The sequence below is a fragment of the Pseudorasbora parva genome, chromosome 16 (genome assembly GCF_024679245.1).
Source record: "Pseudorasbora parva isolate DD20220531a chromosome 16, ASM2467924v1, whole genome shotgun sequence".
In the NCBI taxonomy this organism is placed as follows: domain Eukaryota; kingdom Metazoa; phylum Chordata; class Actinopteri; order Cypriniformes; family Gobionidae; genus Pseudorasbora; species Pseudorasbora parva.
In genome coordinates this window covers 11,470,314-11,486,598 of record NC_090187.1, presented here as the reverse complement: position 1 = coordinate 11,486,598, position 16,285 = coordinate 11,470,314, and the positions used below count along the sequence as shown (strand labels likewise).

At 38.9% G+C, this 16,285-nt stretch overlaps 1 protein-coding gene across 1 annotated transcript in view; it reads right to left on the bottom strand.

The window, feature by feature from the left end:
- Positions 1 to 9,169, bottom strand: part of tnfaip8l3 (tumor necrosis factor, alpha-induced protein 8-like 3) — a 63,965-nt gene extending 54,796 nt beyond the window's left edge. Inside the window, exon 1 of the mRNA XM_067419280.1 lies at positions 8,877 to 9,169. Coding sequence (XP_067275381.1) covers positions 8,877 to 8,922 — 46 coding nt within the window. The 5' untranslated portion in view covers positions 8,923 to 9,169. The remainder of the gene's footprint in view (positions 1 to 8,876) is intronic.
- Positions 9,170 to 16,285: the final 7,116 nt, after the last annotated feature.

Below are 16,285 nucleotides of genomic sequence, written 5' to 3'. Positions count from 1 at the left end.
CATAAACCCTGCCCCCGGGAAAATGCAACAAAGGCCATGTTGAGAAGAGGAATAGTTGTTGTAATAGAGTACATTTAGGAGTCTGCTCAAGCTGTCGCTTTAGTCTTTTTACATTAATTGCAATAGTAACTCATGCAATAACATGTAATTAACGGTACCTGTTATATCATCATCATCAACTTGTTTTATTTCAGACTCCATTCAGAGACACAGACACAACAAGCAACATACATTAAAAAAAGAGACTTTTAAATAATAACAATATAAAAACAATATATAAAAAATATATATATATATTTTTTGCTGTATTATATCTTTATACAGCATATATTCTCTGGCTCTTCATCTTACAACTGTTCTCACACAAGCGATTTATAGATTATAATGACAAAATATGCTAATCAATGACTTGAAGATAGTTATCTCCACATCAGATAATTCAGGATCTTCTGGTCTGAGTTGTTCCTTGTCACATGACAGCTGCATATAGGCTTGGCTGTCTGTACAGGAAACATAAATTATTAGTTCTCCTCCAAAGACTCTCCACTGGTCTGAGTCATTCATTTATCACAAGACCACAACTCATCTCTGTATGTGACATCAGAAAGGTTTAGAAATTATCATATATAAATTATCGATATGTTTATGTTTATGTCACGTGACATATGACATCACATCACAGCGCTTGTTCAGTCTGGCACGTTTTCAGTTCATGCCTTTAGAACTTTCATAGGAATTAATTTGAGAAGTTGAAACATTTACTTTGCTCCGCATAGCTCCGTTTCCATGAATGCCTGCAGCTGCGAGCTGAGTGCTGTGAGTGCGATCCAAGGGGGTAATCTAGCACTCGGAAAGCGTTCCACCCATAGGGGCGGCCATTACTAACCAAGCCATCACTTGCTGTTAGCATCCCATTGACTCCCATTCATTTTTGAGTCACTTTGACAGTGAATAACTTTACATCTGAGGCGTTTAAAGACTCCATTTGTCCATTGTTTATTTATAAAGAAACACGACAATGCATAAAAGGCTCCATTACCTTGTATCTTACACTATCGCCCCATAGAAGCTGTTTTTGTAAAAATAGGCTAACGATTGCGTCATAACCAACGCGACTCTGTCGCACAGTTGAGAAATTACCGTATAGACAGGAGACGCTCAGAAACAATCTTTTACTGTCTATGAGGCAGTCGGGGGACGTGGAACATAAAGTCTAATAAAGTCAAGGGAGAAGAATGGGGAGAAGCCCATAGTGAGCCAAAAGCAAGGGTAGAAAATATTTAAACAACGTGATTCAGATTTCACTTTCCACAACTACTAGAAGACTTACAACTGTCAGACAGGTTGCTTACGTCACATCTACGTCGTCAAGCTCAGTCAGAGCCTGTGCAGTTTGCTCAGCCATCAGGAAGTGAGTGCCTCTGATTGGCCTCATTTTTCCGCCGTTGAAGTCAATGGGAGAGCTCTGTCCATTTCTTTTACTGTCTATGGTGCGATCCCATCGCCCATGCACGGGTTGAAAACATGCTGAAACAGCTTCCTCTGCTGGCTGTAGTCTTTAGCCTTTGGCCAAAAATTCCTCCGATGACCCAAATATCGTCAATTTGTGTCATCGGAGGAATTTTTAGAGAAATAAAATGCATAAATCTCTTGTCTCAGGGTGGCTATGGGGGGGGGGGGGGGGGGGGGCACAATAATTCGAATATACTCCAGGGTTTCTACTGATACAAAGCCATATGCTAATCGCTGAAGTAACCCATTAAGTTACCATGGCGTGAGAAAGTCACATAAACAATGTAGGGGTGTCCCCGACAATGCGGCGCATCTTTAAAATATTGTGCACCCCCATATTGCCAAAAAAGAATGATCCTCGTTTCATAACACCCACGAAGTTACGACTGCGAGTTTGGTGGTCGAATCCGTCTCTGCATATCGATGCATCGAATCTTCGACTGAAGTAAACAATGCGGAATCTGATTACAGTGGTCAGACTGAAACAGATTTCCAGAAATGCTACTAGAATAGGATTTTCGAACCACATATATTGTAATAATCACATTTCATCAGATTTTGGCCCGAGATTCAGACTTGGTAAATCTGATCACATTTCAATTTGCATATCCACAAAAATCAAATTTGGACTGACAGTCTGAACGTAGTCTGAGAGTCTATGTGATTGTCATATTACAAACAAGGAAGGACTCTGACCAGAAGCCTCAAAAGGTGAACAAATCAATTCTGTTTCCTGTACAGAGCTATGTTTTTCACGTTAGTTACAAACTAAAGGTTGTGGTGCAAATGCGCATACGTGACCAACACAAAATGAACAAATCGCTTCCTGAGACAAATCATTTTTCAGAGTCATACAAAAGATTCATTCAAAATAAACTACTTTTTTTATGTATATATGGAAATGTCACATTTTGTCCTCAGTATGTGTATACAACAGAAACATATATAACTATGTTATATGCTGTTCAATCAAACTTTGTTATAATTAAGCGTAGCGTCAGTTCTGGCAGGTCACGTTAGTCAAGCTTGCATCAGCTGATCACGTCTACCTATAAGAATACGATGTCTATCATAGCATACTATAAAAAGCTCCTTTAGTACTATCAGCAACTTTTCTCCAGAGGTCCTAGCTCCTCCTCTCATCCACTCAGGATTTGGTATTCTAAATCCCCTTTAATCAGGCTAAAATTCGGAATTATTTTGTACATTTAAAATGAACATTAATGATACCTGCAATACATTATGTTTGTTCTGTTCTGTTTACCCTAAGCTCAGGGAGCGAACTTCTTCATCTTGATGATTGACGCAGAGGAAACACCAATAAGAGGACAGTTACACTCACATGTGGCTTGCTTGAACACATTTTAGTATGCTTTGAAAGGTTGCATAGTAAAAGAGAACCGAACCAAGAGGAAAATGCAACATTGTAACAAATTAAGTCACCATTTGATATGATGATATTAGGATAGAACATATGGAATTGTTCTTGCTTGCATAGATCGTCAAATTATCTAAAACTTTAAAGTCTTTTGCCACCACTATTTCCCTCTGGTAATACTAATGTTGTTATTATTATTATTGCCTTTATCTGAATACTCTGGCCACACTGTAAACACAGAGGCTAATAAAACCCTGATAGACACCAAGCAGTTCAATTAACAGTGCTTTACTATAGCATTCCTCTGTTTAATGGGAGAGAGCAGTGGAAATGGCTGTGGTACGCCTCAGGGAGAGTTTATAGTCACTCATACTTTTGTCTGTTTTCACTGATGTGATTCTTGTTAAATGTGGATGAAAGATATTCCACTATTTCAGCACAATTTCTCTCTCTCTCTCTCTCTCTCTCTCTCTCTCTCTCTCTCTCTCTCTCTCTCTCTCTCTCTCTCTCTCTCTCTCTCTCTCTCTCTCTCTCTCTCTCTCTCTCTCTCTCTGCACCCACCCCTCATCCTGTCTTTGGGCTAAAATGAAAACTGTTTTCCCCCTTGTGGAATTAAATATATGCCATAAAGCTCAGAAAAGTATTTAGATGGTTATTTTTCTCATTTACACACACATTCTTCATACGGAGGGAGGAAAAACTCTCTCTCACTCTATCGTTTTCCTTTTATCTTTTTGTTGGGCTGATTTTCCTCTGGCAGGGCACAGCAGCACAAACAAAGAGAGGTTTGCCTTCGTTCTGGTCCACACGTGGCTTCACTGTCTCTCTGTGCAGTGTGTTAGTTGTGCTGGTTTGTGTGGTGCTACAGGTCAGATATCAGTACAAAGAGATGAAAAAGAAGCTTGTCTCGTGGATCAAGGAGATGATAACAGCTGGATCTCACATGGATCAAAGCTGGATTTAAAGAGATAGTTCGCCCAAAAATGAAAATGATTTAATATCTAGCTTATATCTAGCTCCAGGCAGATCGCCTTCTGTATTTAACTTATGAAGAAAGTGCAGTTCAAAATGCTTACGTTACGTCCGATGTCATTGTTGCGCCAGTTACGTTTTTCCATAAGTTGAATAAGGAAGGCGATATAGAAAAAGGAATTTTACAATGGATGGAACCACTTGTTTGGGCTTCAAATTTTGGGCTGCCATTTACTGCCATTAATAAGCTTGGAAAAGCCAGGAAATTTTTATTCTAATACAACTCAGATTGTACTCATCTGAAAGAAGAATGTCATTCACCTAGGATGGCATTTTTTTGGTAACTATCCTCAGGTAAAAGTGAAGCTTTCTAATAGGCCTGTCGATTTTAAGTATTAATTTAGTGTAATTATTTGAGAAAAAAATGGGTAACACTTTATTCTGATACTACTGATATTCTACTATCACTCTAATGAGAGTTAGTTGACATGTAGGTGCAACGTTACTTATAGTCAACAGAATGTGTTAAAGGGACCAATAGTGAAATCACTGTGAAAAACCCCTTTTAGATTCTTAATTTTTAAGAGTGTATCAGCTGATTTTTGGCAAATGCGTTGCAGTTTTACACAGTTGAAATACGTTGTAAAATCATTGCATGTTTAAATGACATTTGTGGTATATTCACCGGGAAAGGTGGAAATTTTAACTCGGTTTAGCAGGTTTTATGTATAAAAGTGGCTGTTGTCTGTGTGTCAGACTGCTTTGTTTTAGCGATAAAGGCTAAAGTCTGCTGACACAACAAACACACACCCACGCTTACCCATCACATTTCTTGAGAATCTAAAGATGGACACATATCCCTGGAAGGAGATCAAGACCTTTGATTACTAAAACACACACCCTGACCCAATGTAAAACATTTCAGCAGTATCCACTGAAAACTGCTGGGTTTTGGAAAAACAGACGTTCTAAGCAGTGTCTGCAGTTTCGAATTCCCTACTGGCTTATTGACACACACTGACACAAAACAAACAACCTGAGTAAATCTGTTCCTCTGGGTATCTGATGCCCAAAATCAGACATAGGTCTTTAGTCAATCCTTGTGAAAAAGATACATTTTTGGAAAAATAACTACTAGAAAAGAAAAAGTGTGAACTGAATGTAATGCTTCCAGCTCTTAAAGGAGTTCACTTTTAGAATAAAATGACCCCATGATTTACTCACCTTGAAGTCTTCCTTGGTGTATATGACTCATGGAGTTATATGTTATATGAACACAATTGGAGTTATATGAATAAATATCCTGACACTTCCAAACTTTATAGTGGCAATGATGTAGTCCATTGAGTTTAAAGCTCAAAAAAGCCCATCCATCCTTCTCATCACAAGGAATACATGTGTATATGAGAAAGAATGTATTTGTGTAGGGTGGAAAGAAAATGGATGGCTACTATTGCACTGCTCCATGTTATCCTTATCCCTAACTCTGATGAATCTAAGTTTAGACTGATATGCAGCGGAGTATTGCTACTGTATCTGTCATACTTTACAGGCATTAGACAAACTCTCCAGCATCTCTACATTTTAAATCTGTGAAAACAAACACCAGCTAAAGCAAACAGACGGCGACCACCGGTAAGACACTTGGGTTATGTCAGATCAGTGTGGTACCTCTGTCACCATCTGTTTGCTTTAGCTGGTGCTTGTTTTCACAGATTGAACTTTGTCAATTGTTGGGTCATGGCATGAAAAGTACTGATGTACTGTTATAATCTGGTGACTGTCCCAGTTGGTCGGCATCTGTTGATGCAGAGTGATTTGGCTTTTAAAGGCGTGGTTGATTATGATTTCACTTTTTAAACTTTAGTTATTGTGTAATGTTGCTGTTTGAGCATAAACAACATCTGCAAAATTACAACGCTCAAAGTTCAAAGCAAAGGGAGATATACAGTATTTTTTTTTTTTCAGAAATCGCTTTCGGACATCGGACTACAACAAACAGCTAGTAGGGACTACAATGAGCTTATTTACAGGATAGTGACAACATTAAACCTAACAATTACATAAACCCTTCCCCCAGGGACACACAACAAAGGCGATGTTGAGAAGAGCAAGAGTTGTTGTAGTAGAGCACATCGAGGAGTCCACTCAAGCTGTCGCGTCAGTCTTTTCACATTTATTGCAATACAGTACGTAATGATAACGGTGATGTCTTCTGCTGTTGTAGCCCATCTGCCTCAAGGTTGTGCATGTTGTGGCTTCACAAATGCTTTGCTGCATACCTTGGCTGTAACAAGTGGTTATTTCAGTCAAAGTTGCTCTTCTATCAACTTGAATCAGTCGGCCCATTCCCCTCTGGCCTCTAGCATCAACAAGGCATTTTCACCCACAGGAGTGCTGCATACTGGATGTTTTTCCCTTTTCACACCATTCTTTGTAAACCCTAGAAGTGGTTGTGCGTGAAAATCCCAGTAACTGAGCAGATTGTGAAATACTCAGACCGGCCCGTCTGGCACCAGCAACTATGCCACGCTCAAAATTGCTTAAATCATCTTTCTTTCCCATTCTGACATTTAGTTTGGAGTTCAGGAGATTGACCAGGACCACACCCCTAAATGCATTGAAGCAACTGCCATGTAATTGTTTGATTAGATAATTCACTTAATGAAAAAATTGAACAGGTGTTCCTAATAATCGTTTAGGTGAGTGTAAGTTATAACCATAATTAAACAAAACTAGACCTGTTCTGTCTTCATGCATGAGCATATATTTTCTGACTCTGCAGACATCTACAACATCATGACAGAATATGCTAATCAATGACTTGAAGATATTTATCTCCACATGAGCAACATAAATTCATCAACTAACCATTCAAAAACATCCTGTTGCATTCTACATGTTGTCACCTCTTAGTGAGTTTCTCCATCATTGTCTGACTCCGGTTTGAACATAAAATGCTAAACAGTTTCTGACCATTTCAGTGCATGTCTGCGAGAGGTAATCAAAGCTGAGATCTTGAAGCTCTGCCCTCTTCTTGAAAGCATTTGCATTTAAAGGGACACACAAAAACAGCGTGTTTTTGCTCACCCTCAAAAAGGGACAATTTTAACATGCTATAAAAAATATCTGTGGGGTATTTTGAGCTAAAACATCGCATACACATCAGAGACTTATTTTACATCTTGTAAAAAAGGGCTTCCCTTTAAATTAAATTAAAGTTTCTAAACATACATTCTGGAAGAGTAATCCCATCTAGTCTTCTAATTAACCACCAGAGCATTCATTACATTACTCTGATGTCAGTTGTTCCGGCATATCTCCACCTCCCCAACACCACATCTATACTTTAGTTATTTTGCCTATAATCATCTCCATGCATAGTAGTCCCATAGGGGGGTATATTAGATCTTGAGTTGACCCTCCTCCATTGCATACAGTAAGATAATTATGTTTAACCATCCATCTATTCTCCGCTTGCCCTGTGTTGGATTGCAGGGATGCTAGAGCCTATCACAGCATTTTGGATCTTAGGCAGGGACACACCTTGGATGGATCACAGGGATAAAAACATATTTAACCTTTACAGTTTAATGATTAAATGAGCATCAGAACTGATGAAACTGCAATTTAAAATGCCAAAGTACGCTGAACTAGACTGCACATCCAGTTATAACAATCTTCTCCGTTATATGACAAGTTACTGCTGCCGTTTACCAGTCCAGAAATAAACCTGTATGTCCTTGTTCCCCAAAGTTGTGTAGACACAGTTCTGACATTTCTGAGAGAACTTGCCATATTTTTGCCAATAGATCTGGGTGGTCCATGGCCATGCAGTCTGAGGCAAACTGGTAAATTATTCAGCCAAGAAAACTGAGAAAAAATAAACATGAAAGAGCATCTCCCTCTCCAGTCCATAACTCATTGAGAGAGACCTTCAGCCAAACCTCAAAGAAGTAGAATACCTCAAGCTGTCAGACGCCCCACTAATGTAATGACTTACACATACAACTGACATTACCGCATTTATGCCTCGTCAGCAATGGATAGAGCGAGTCCTGCAGGAATAGTTCTTCCAACTGTAAAAGTTTGGTCAACATTTATTTATTTAAATATCTAGTGGTCACACGCTCTTCAGTTAAATTCTTTTAACTCAGGAAGTTTGTGGAATTTTTGTGGAGGACTCCTTGCTAAATATTGCAAAATGTTGGTAGTATTTAATTGTAAGAATACTTCCATGTCATTCAGAAGTTCTAGGTTATGTATATATTTGTAGTATCTGGCTTATTATCAAAACACTGGCACACAGCAAGAGTATAGAGTTATAAAATGAATGTGCATAGTGTAGGTCAGATCATTTGCTCTAGGAGGAACTGTCTGAGTTCAAATGAGATCTCTGTCTTTTGATGGTAGCCTTTGGTATCTTGGCAATTCTGAGCAAATTTTGGTGAAATCTCTTCTGGAACTCTAGAAGAGACATATTTTTTGTGTGTGTGTGTGTGTGTGTGTGTTTTTTTTTCAGGAAACAAAGGAGGAAAATCTCTCAACTGAGACATTAAAGAGACCTCGTTTGTCTTGTGTCTTTGCTTTTGGTCCTTTCACAACTCTTTCAGCGAGATTATGCTTATTTTTTTAATCACAAGGTTGATTTAAGTTTGTCTGCCTGGTTGTATCATAATCAGTAGAGTCTGTGAACCCTGCCAGCCATAAACCAAAGTGCTGCTGTTCATTTTTCCACCACCCTTGCATTCAGCCAGCTCAAATATCACAGATTAACTTTTCCTCCGAGAGCAAAACCACAGATAATAAAGCTCTGAAGAGATGACACAAGCACTTGGCGGATGGACGCCCTGTCACAGGCTGTCACTTCGGGCAAGGAAGATGAGTACTATGATGAATGTTAAATGTGTTAATGAGAAAAGTGGCAGCACGTGTCTGTGCTCGCCTGCGCTACCAGAAGCTGCAAACCAAGTTTGAGAAACAGAAGACGAGAAAGAGAGGACCGATCCCTTACCTGGAGAGATCTCTCCTTCACTCTGATCTCCAGAATCTGAGTCCATCTCTCCACAAAGAACCTCTCCTCTACTCTTTTCACTCCACTTCCTCTGTTTCTGTCTGTCTCTGTCCTGTCCCTCCGCACTGAAAACTGTTTTCTTGAGCTCAAATGCACCAGCCGTCCGTGTTCAGAATATAACTGACTCAATGAGCGCGCGCTGTTTGCCGAGCGCCTTTTCTGTGCAGTCAGACTGCCTTCTTTCACTGACACTCTCTTGCTTCCACTTTCTCCTCTCATTTGCTTCCTTCCCCTCCCTCTCTCCCTCTCTCTCTCTCTCTCTCTCTCTCTCTCTCTCTCTCTCTCTCTCTCTCTCTCTCTCTCTCTCTCTCTCTCCCTCCCTCTGTCCCTCCTCCCCCTTCTCCCCTCGGCTCGACATTGTGATGCCTACAAAAACATTAAGAGGAGGAAAACTCTGTCCCTCTCTGAGCTGATCTCTTGCCTGAGAGGAATGTTTTGTATGTTGGGGAGTGTTTTTTTTTTCATCCAGGCATTTTTGTAAGCTATTTTAGGGGCAAGTTTAGTTTTTAATGTTAGAAAATAATTTTTGAATGGCCAAGTGAGTGGCAAATGACAGCAGTGCTATGGATGTTGCTTTAGGTTGTCTTTGCCACACCATCCAGCTCAAATATTAATAGAACATTAGGTGACTATGTGCCAACAGATCAAGGTTTGGCTGGTTAGTGTGGTTCAGTTAGCCCCTGCTGGTAGATGACGTAACTACACCATTATGAGGGCAAAAAGCATCTTTCTTCTTTGATGGTCATTTGAAGTAGCCTTTTATTGCGATGAAAGAATTCCTTTTTCATTGCACAAAGTAGATTTCTGTATAGTTCTCAGATTTGTTCCTCTGTCACCTGCATATAACATAGAGCTTTGTATCATTGATATAAGGGTTTGGAACTGTGTGTGTTCTCATTGGGCCATCAGTCAGTTTGTGTCATGACATCATTTTCCTGCACCTTTAGATTTATTAGTCATAAATCATAAGCTTGAATTTAGATAGATTTCTGTCTCTACAAAAGTAATAACTACAGATTATTTCATAGATATATCCAAAGACTTAGTGCCATAATGAGTCGGTCATAATGCCGCATGCAGAGCAGTACATCTCATATGTCAGGGTATTCTCACAAAAATGCGTATAAAAAGTACGAGTGTGCAATGTCGTGGAATGTATACGCCAAAACTCATTTTGGCGTGTCTATGGCACGCGGTTTTTCGCGTGCATATGAGACGCATTTTATGGCGTATTATACATACGAACCCCCCACCCCACCACCCTAAACCTACCCAAGCGCGTGTCATATATACGCCCCGCTACCCTAAACCTACCCAAGCACGTGTCATATATACGCCATAAAGTGCGTATCATATACACGCAAAAAACAGCGTATCATATGCACGCCAAAATGAGTTTTGGCGTATACATTCCACGACATTGCACACTCGTACTATTTATACGCATTTATGTGTGATCGGGTTGCATATGTACTTGAATGGAACGACCAAAATCATTTATCGGAATTGTGTTTCTATAACAAATCAAGTAAAACAATCTGAAAAAAATAAATAAAACAGTGCTTGATTTGACGGGGATATGAGGGCATGGCAACCCCTTTGTTAACAAAATAAAAATTGACCATCCAATTACATTAAAGGCAAAATATATAAGATTTTATATAATAAATCATGAACTGGCTTTTTTTATTTCTTTTTTTATACTGTTGTCTGAGGCCAACTAATGACGTTTGTGTGGTTTTTACATTCAAAAACATCATAACTAATAAGTAATATGCTCTTTTATACACTGGTTTTAAGGCTTTCTTCTGAATGCTGGATTTTGATGGGCAGTCCGAAATGGAGATTTGGAAGTAAACGCCCATGGCTAGGATTGGATAAGATTTGCATATTTAATGAGCTTCAGCTGCTGTGATATCTATGCCCCAGTGTCAGTTCACATAAGGGAGAGATTAAAGCGGCAACTGCAAAGATTCTCTCAACCACAGGGCTGGTAAACGTCTTTATCAAGCAAACACAATGATTTATTTCTCATCCACCCTCGATTGATTGGAATATTATTTCTGTATTACATGGCCCGCAGGATCGGTCGATATAAGCGTGAACACACGCACACGCACACTCACACTCACACACACGCACACAAACACACACACACAAACACACACACACGCGCAACCAGATAAAGAAATAATTTCTGCCGACAGGTGTACATTTTGGTTGCCCCCAGACTACTATTACTACATATAAAAAAGACGTTTTACTCACATAAGTTTGTTGCACCATTCCTGTCAGATCCAAGAAGGCACAACATTGTGTCTGCAAATCCAACACTTGAGGCTTGGTTACAAACGATTCCACGGTGAAATGAAGCGAACACACAAACGTCCTTCCCAAGGGGCAACCTCCCGCGATCTCTCTTGAAGCCAATACGGAAGTAATGTAAACTGCAATTCCTCAACTGGCCACTAGGGACAGGCTCCAAAAGGGAGAAGAATCTCAATGAGCCCCATGTTAAAGTCCCAACTTTACAGCAGAAAAAAACATGTTTACAGCCTGGTACAAATTGTGGTTTTGGCCTATACGGCTAATTTTGACCTTCATGACAACTGTGGTTGGTGATTTTTTTTATAACTCATTCGTTTATGTTATATAAAGCCTTATAATTCTGCAAAATTAAGGTTAGTTTGAGTGACAGGTGGATAGCCATTTATTCGCCGTCTATAGTCTTTTTGCCCATTTTCTGTTATCCGGGTGTGACACTCGCTCGCAAGATGGCACCGCCCAGCTCGCCCCTACTTAAAGCTTCAGAACGGCTTATCGGAATCCTATGGGTGAATATGGACACTACATCCATACTTTGTACAGTCTATGGTTCTTCCCCACGTGAGCTGGAACTTCATTAAAAATAAATGGATTATCACACATTCCTAATATTATGGTCTGAAGGAAGCTTGTCGCTCTATGATAAATTAAAATAAGCTGATAACATCACTGTTTTCTCCAGAACGACTGTACAGCCAAATCTAATTTTGTTGCAATATTGTCCTGTTTAACACTGTGAAGCTGCTTTGAAACAATCGTCATTGTAAAAGCGCTATAGAAATAAAGTTGATTGATTGATTGATATGCAGCGACTGTTTTCTTCCACAATATCTTGCTATCTTCTTTCACATATTTATTGCTGCTGGCTAATGATTCGAACAGCTCCATGAGTCGTTGGGCAGGGCAAATGGATTACACGTTCTGTAGAGGTGTGTTTTGTCGCGCGATGACGTAAGGATGAAGCACAACATCGTTTTCTGGAACTGGTGTCTATAAAAGCTTTTCTTTGACTTTAGGAAGGAAGTTTGCAGCTCTGAAACTTACAGGATAATCTTATATTACCATGACCTTTTATATATCAAAAGCTCAAGGGAAAGTTGATTTCTCAATTCATCACCTCTTTATATAATGGCTCATCCCTTGTCATTGCAGTCTATCAATGATGTATATGCGTCATCTTCGGATTCCGCTTGTTGAAACCATGGCAATAGACTAGTACACTGCTAATGTATTGTCCTTATGGATCACGATTATTCAATGACGAGTACAGAAAAAAAAAAAAAAAAACACTTAAACAAAGATCAACTGAGGCAAGCAGGCTTTGGAAACAAACAGAGAAATAAAACGAAGATCAATATTGGCGTGGCTTTTCCGAGATGGAAAGAGCTTTGCAACAAACTTGGACTTGACAGAGACCCTGCTCTTGCATGTGTTTTGGTAAACAAATGTATATTATTTAATAGTAATAGTCATGTAACCCTGTGTGGGTTATGCTGATGAAATTACACATACAGTTATATTGCACTTAGTTTATATTTCAGTAATGCTTTTATCAAGTCTGGTGACCATGGCAGTGAAATAAAATTTGTTTTAAATTTAGCCACTAATCACAAATACTGTGGGTTCTTTCAAATTTACTTTTAGTATGATTGTTTTAAAGCAGCGGCTATTAACACTAAGTGCAAATAGTGATATCTGTAAGTGTAAAAGTGTTATTATCAGTGGTGGAATGTAATGAAGTACAAATTCTTAGTTAAGTAAATTTTTCATGTAGTTGTACTTTACTTAAAGGACAACTCCGGTGAGAAATTAACCTAGGGGTAATTAACAGATGGTTACAGAGTAGATCGTTCTCTGGGATGCGTTTTCATGAAATTCGAATTTAAAGAGTTTTATCTCTAAAAACCGGTAGTAGTGTAGTGAAATTAAATCGATAGTTAATACCACTAACAAGGCTCAAAATAGCCTCACACTAACACAGCATAATGAGGTTCCCTACATGTAAACCGAAGCATTGAGAACTTTGTAAGTGTACAAACAGTTTAATAAGAAGACATTTTATAAACACAGTGCATTACGCGTTCACGGACAGGCGCCATCTTGGAAAACAGTCTCGAGTGAGCTGGTCGATAGGAATTAGGTTCGTGAAATTTAATAACGTGGACATTTTTATTTTTATTTATTTATTTTCTCTGTTGCGTTCAGTGTTTTCTTCCGGAAAAAACGGACCATATGAGATTCCAAGGCACAGTTCATCACTTAGCAGAGCTCTCGACGCTCAATAATATTATTATATCTCTCATAATATTATTTAATGCAGGTGTGATTTTTCAGTGTAAATTATTTAATTTGACTGGTAACAAATTGTCCTATTCTAAAGGAAAGCTGAAGCATAACCTATATTTAATAAGATTGTTGAGCACCCGAGTGCGCCATTTACATTCACTCAAAAAAAAAAACAACGAAACTTTGACAATGAAAGTTTGTCCAATGCTTATTTATCCTTTTAGCAGTTTTTATTTTAGGAGCCTCACTTGAACATAACATCAGTTCACATTTTTCTTCAGCTTAGAACATCACGTAATCACAACGTCATCACGTACAAAAGCCGTATGCCTCCAAATAAAAACTCTAGGTAATCTTGAGTACCGTAATGTAATGTATAAGAGCGCAATACTTTTAACAAATATTCATCTTCATAAATATAAAGAATTAAATACATCAAAGCTGATGAGAATGCTGCTTCAGAAAAATGATATTTAATTCAGCAGATCACCCTGATAGATAATTCAGAATGTAAACTGAGCAACAGGTACACAATTACACTAACCCAAAACTAACTTAATTAAAATGCCACAGGCCATACTGTTTTCATCTTTTTAATTAAATAGACATTAAGAGAATAAATTATGCAACTATTATAAATTTCTTTCATTAATGACCCCAATGACGTTCCACACCCATAAGACCTACGTTCATTCTGGGACCACAGTTTAAGATATTTTAGATTTAGTGCGAGGGCTTTCTGTCCTTTGAATGTAAGTGTATGCCCACTTGCTGTCCACGTCCAGAAGGTAATGAAAACATCATCAAAGTAGTCCGTATGTGACATCAGTTGGTTAGTTAGACTCTTTTGAAGCGTCGACAATACATTTTGGTCCAAAAATAACAAAAAATGCGACTTTATTCAGCATTGTCTTCTCCTCCGTGTTCCTCAAATAAAGATTCAAACGGTCATGAATCATGATTTCGGATTGCGTGTCAAACTGGCAAACTGCTGAAATCAAGTGACATTGGCGATACGAATCACAAATCAATCTGCTTATTCATAAATGTATTGTCGATGCTTCAAAAGAGTCTAACTAACCAACTGATGTCACATATGGACTACTTTGATGATGTTTTCATTACCTTCTGGACGTGGACAGTGAGTGGACATACACTTACATTTAAAGGACAGAAAGCCCTTGGACTAAATCTAAAATACCTTAAACTGTTTTCCGAGGATGAACGGAGGTCTTACGGGTGTGGAAAGACATTGGGATGAGTCATTAATGAAAGAAATTTCATTTTTGGGTGAACTAACCCTTTAAATAAGCTATGGCCGGTGCTTTCACAGCTCTTATCGATCCCGTTTCTTTCTCAGAGTGCCTTTTTTAAAGCGTTCGTTTAGAGAGAAGAAAGATCATTTCAAAGGGAAGACCTAAACCTTAGTTAGATGGGCTCGCCAAGGCCGGAATATTATTTTTGCGGCACTTCACTGAGGGTAACCATGACCGCTATGACTGGTGTACAGCTAGCGCAGAGCTCTGTATTCTCTTGCTGCCTAGCCAGCGCAGATGACGGGCTGCGTTATAATGAGCTTTGTGTGCATCCTGATGTCAAGCCGGATGCTGACAAGCTTTGTTTTTTCTGTGTTTCTTTTGATGTTCTAGTTGGTCTGTGTTTTGTTTGTTTGTTTAAAAGTATTTGTGCCAGTGAGTTGATTTTGATTCATTTCACCAGTTGCCTAAATGGTGACACGTGAGTGCAGTGGTATTAATAAATAGTTAACGTTAATTGGATTTTTGTCTCACATGTCCTTTTATGTTGCATGCCCCCTTCCTAACGAGCATTTTGAAAGTGGGGTTCGAACAGTAGTGCATACAGTGCATTATTGTATTTTTTATGTATCTGTGTGTGGTGTTGTTATGGCGACGGCATGGAGTGTGTTGATCGTTAGTGAAGGCCCTGATTGAAACCCCACTGTATGCTACTGCATATCAGTAACAGGCCAATATTGCATTACATTTCACGTTCCTTGTAGCTAATTCATCATGATGACGTAAAACAGTGTGATCAAGCATGCAGTTAATACAAAATTACCTCATCTGTGAACATGATTCATGAATTTCATACATCTCTGGATGATAAAAACAACTAACCTCCCATCATTCAAAAATTTGCTTAAAGGGGGGGGTGAAACACTCAGTTTCAGTCAATCTCATGTCAATTTTGAGTACCTATAGAGTAGTATTGCATCCTTCATATTTTTGAAAAGTCTTTAGTTTTATTATATTTATAAAAGAAAGATAGGCTGTACCGAGTCTTTCCGGAAAAAAACAAGCGCTTGGAGGCGTATCGAGTGGGCGGAGCTAAAAAATGACGATCGCGAACAATGAGGTGACGTCCTCAAGCGTGAAGAAACCCATGGCTATCTCAGCTAAGAGATATATGATCCAGAATCAAATCTGAGGCTGAAATAAATTGAACAGGAGAAACAGCAACATCAGGACTTCCGCCTCTGTGGTATGTACTGTATTTATTGGCCTGTCAACATTTGCGCTTGTTTACTCGCAGTTTATGAGGACATGATTCGGTGTATGGACTATTGTATGCGACTAAACCTTAGCAGTAGCAAGCAAAACGTTTTTGCACGTCAGACTAGTGTAACGTTATACATAGAACAACAATGGAGTCCGTTAGCGCATTTGAATGACGAAGCACGCGATCGTGTCGTTTACTGATGTTTAACGTTAATCATG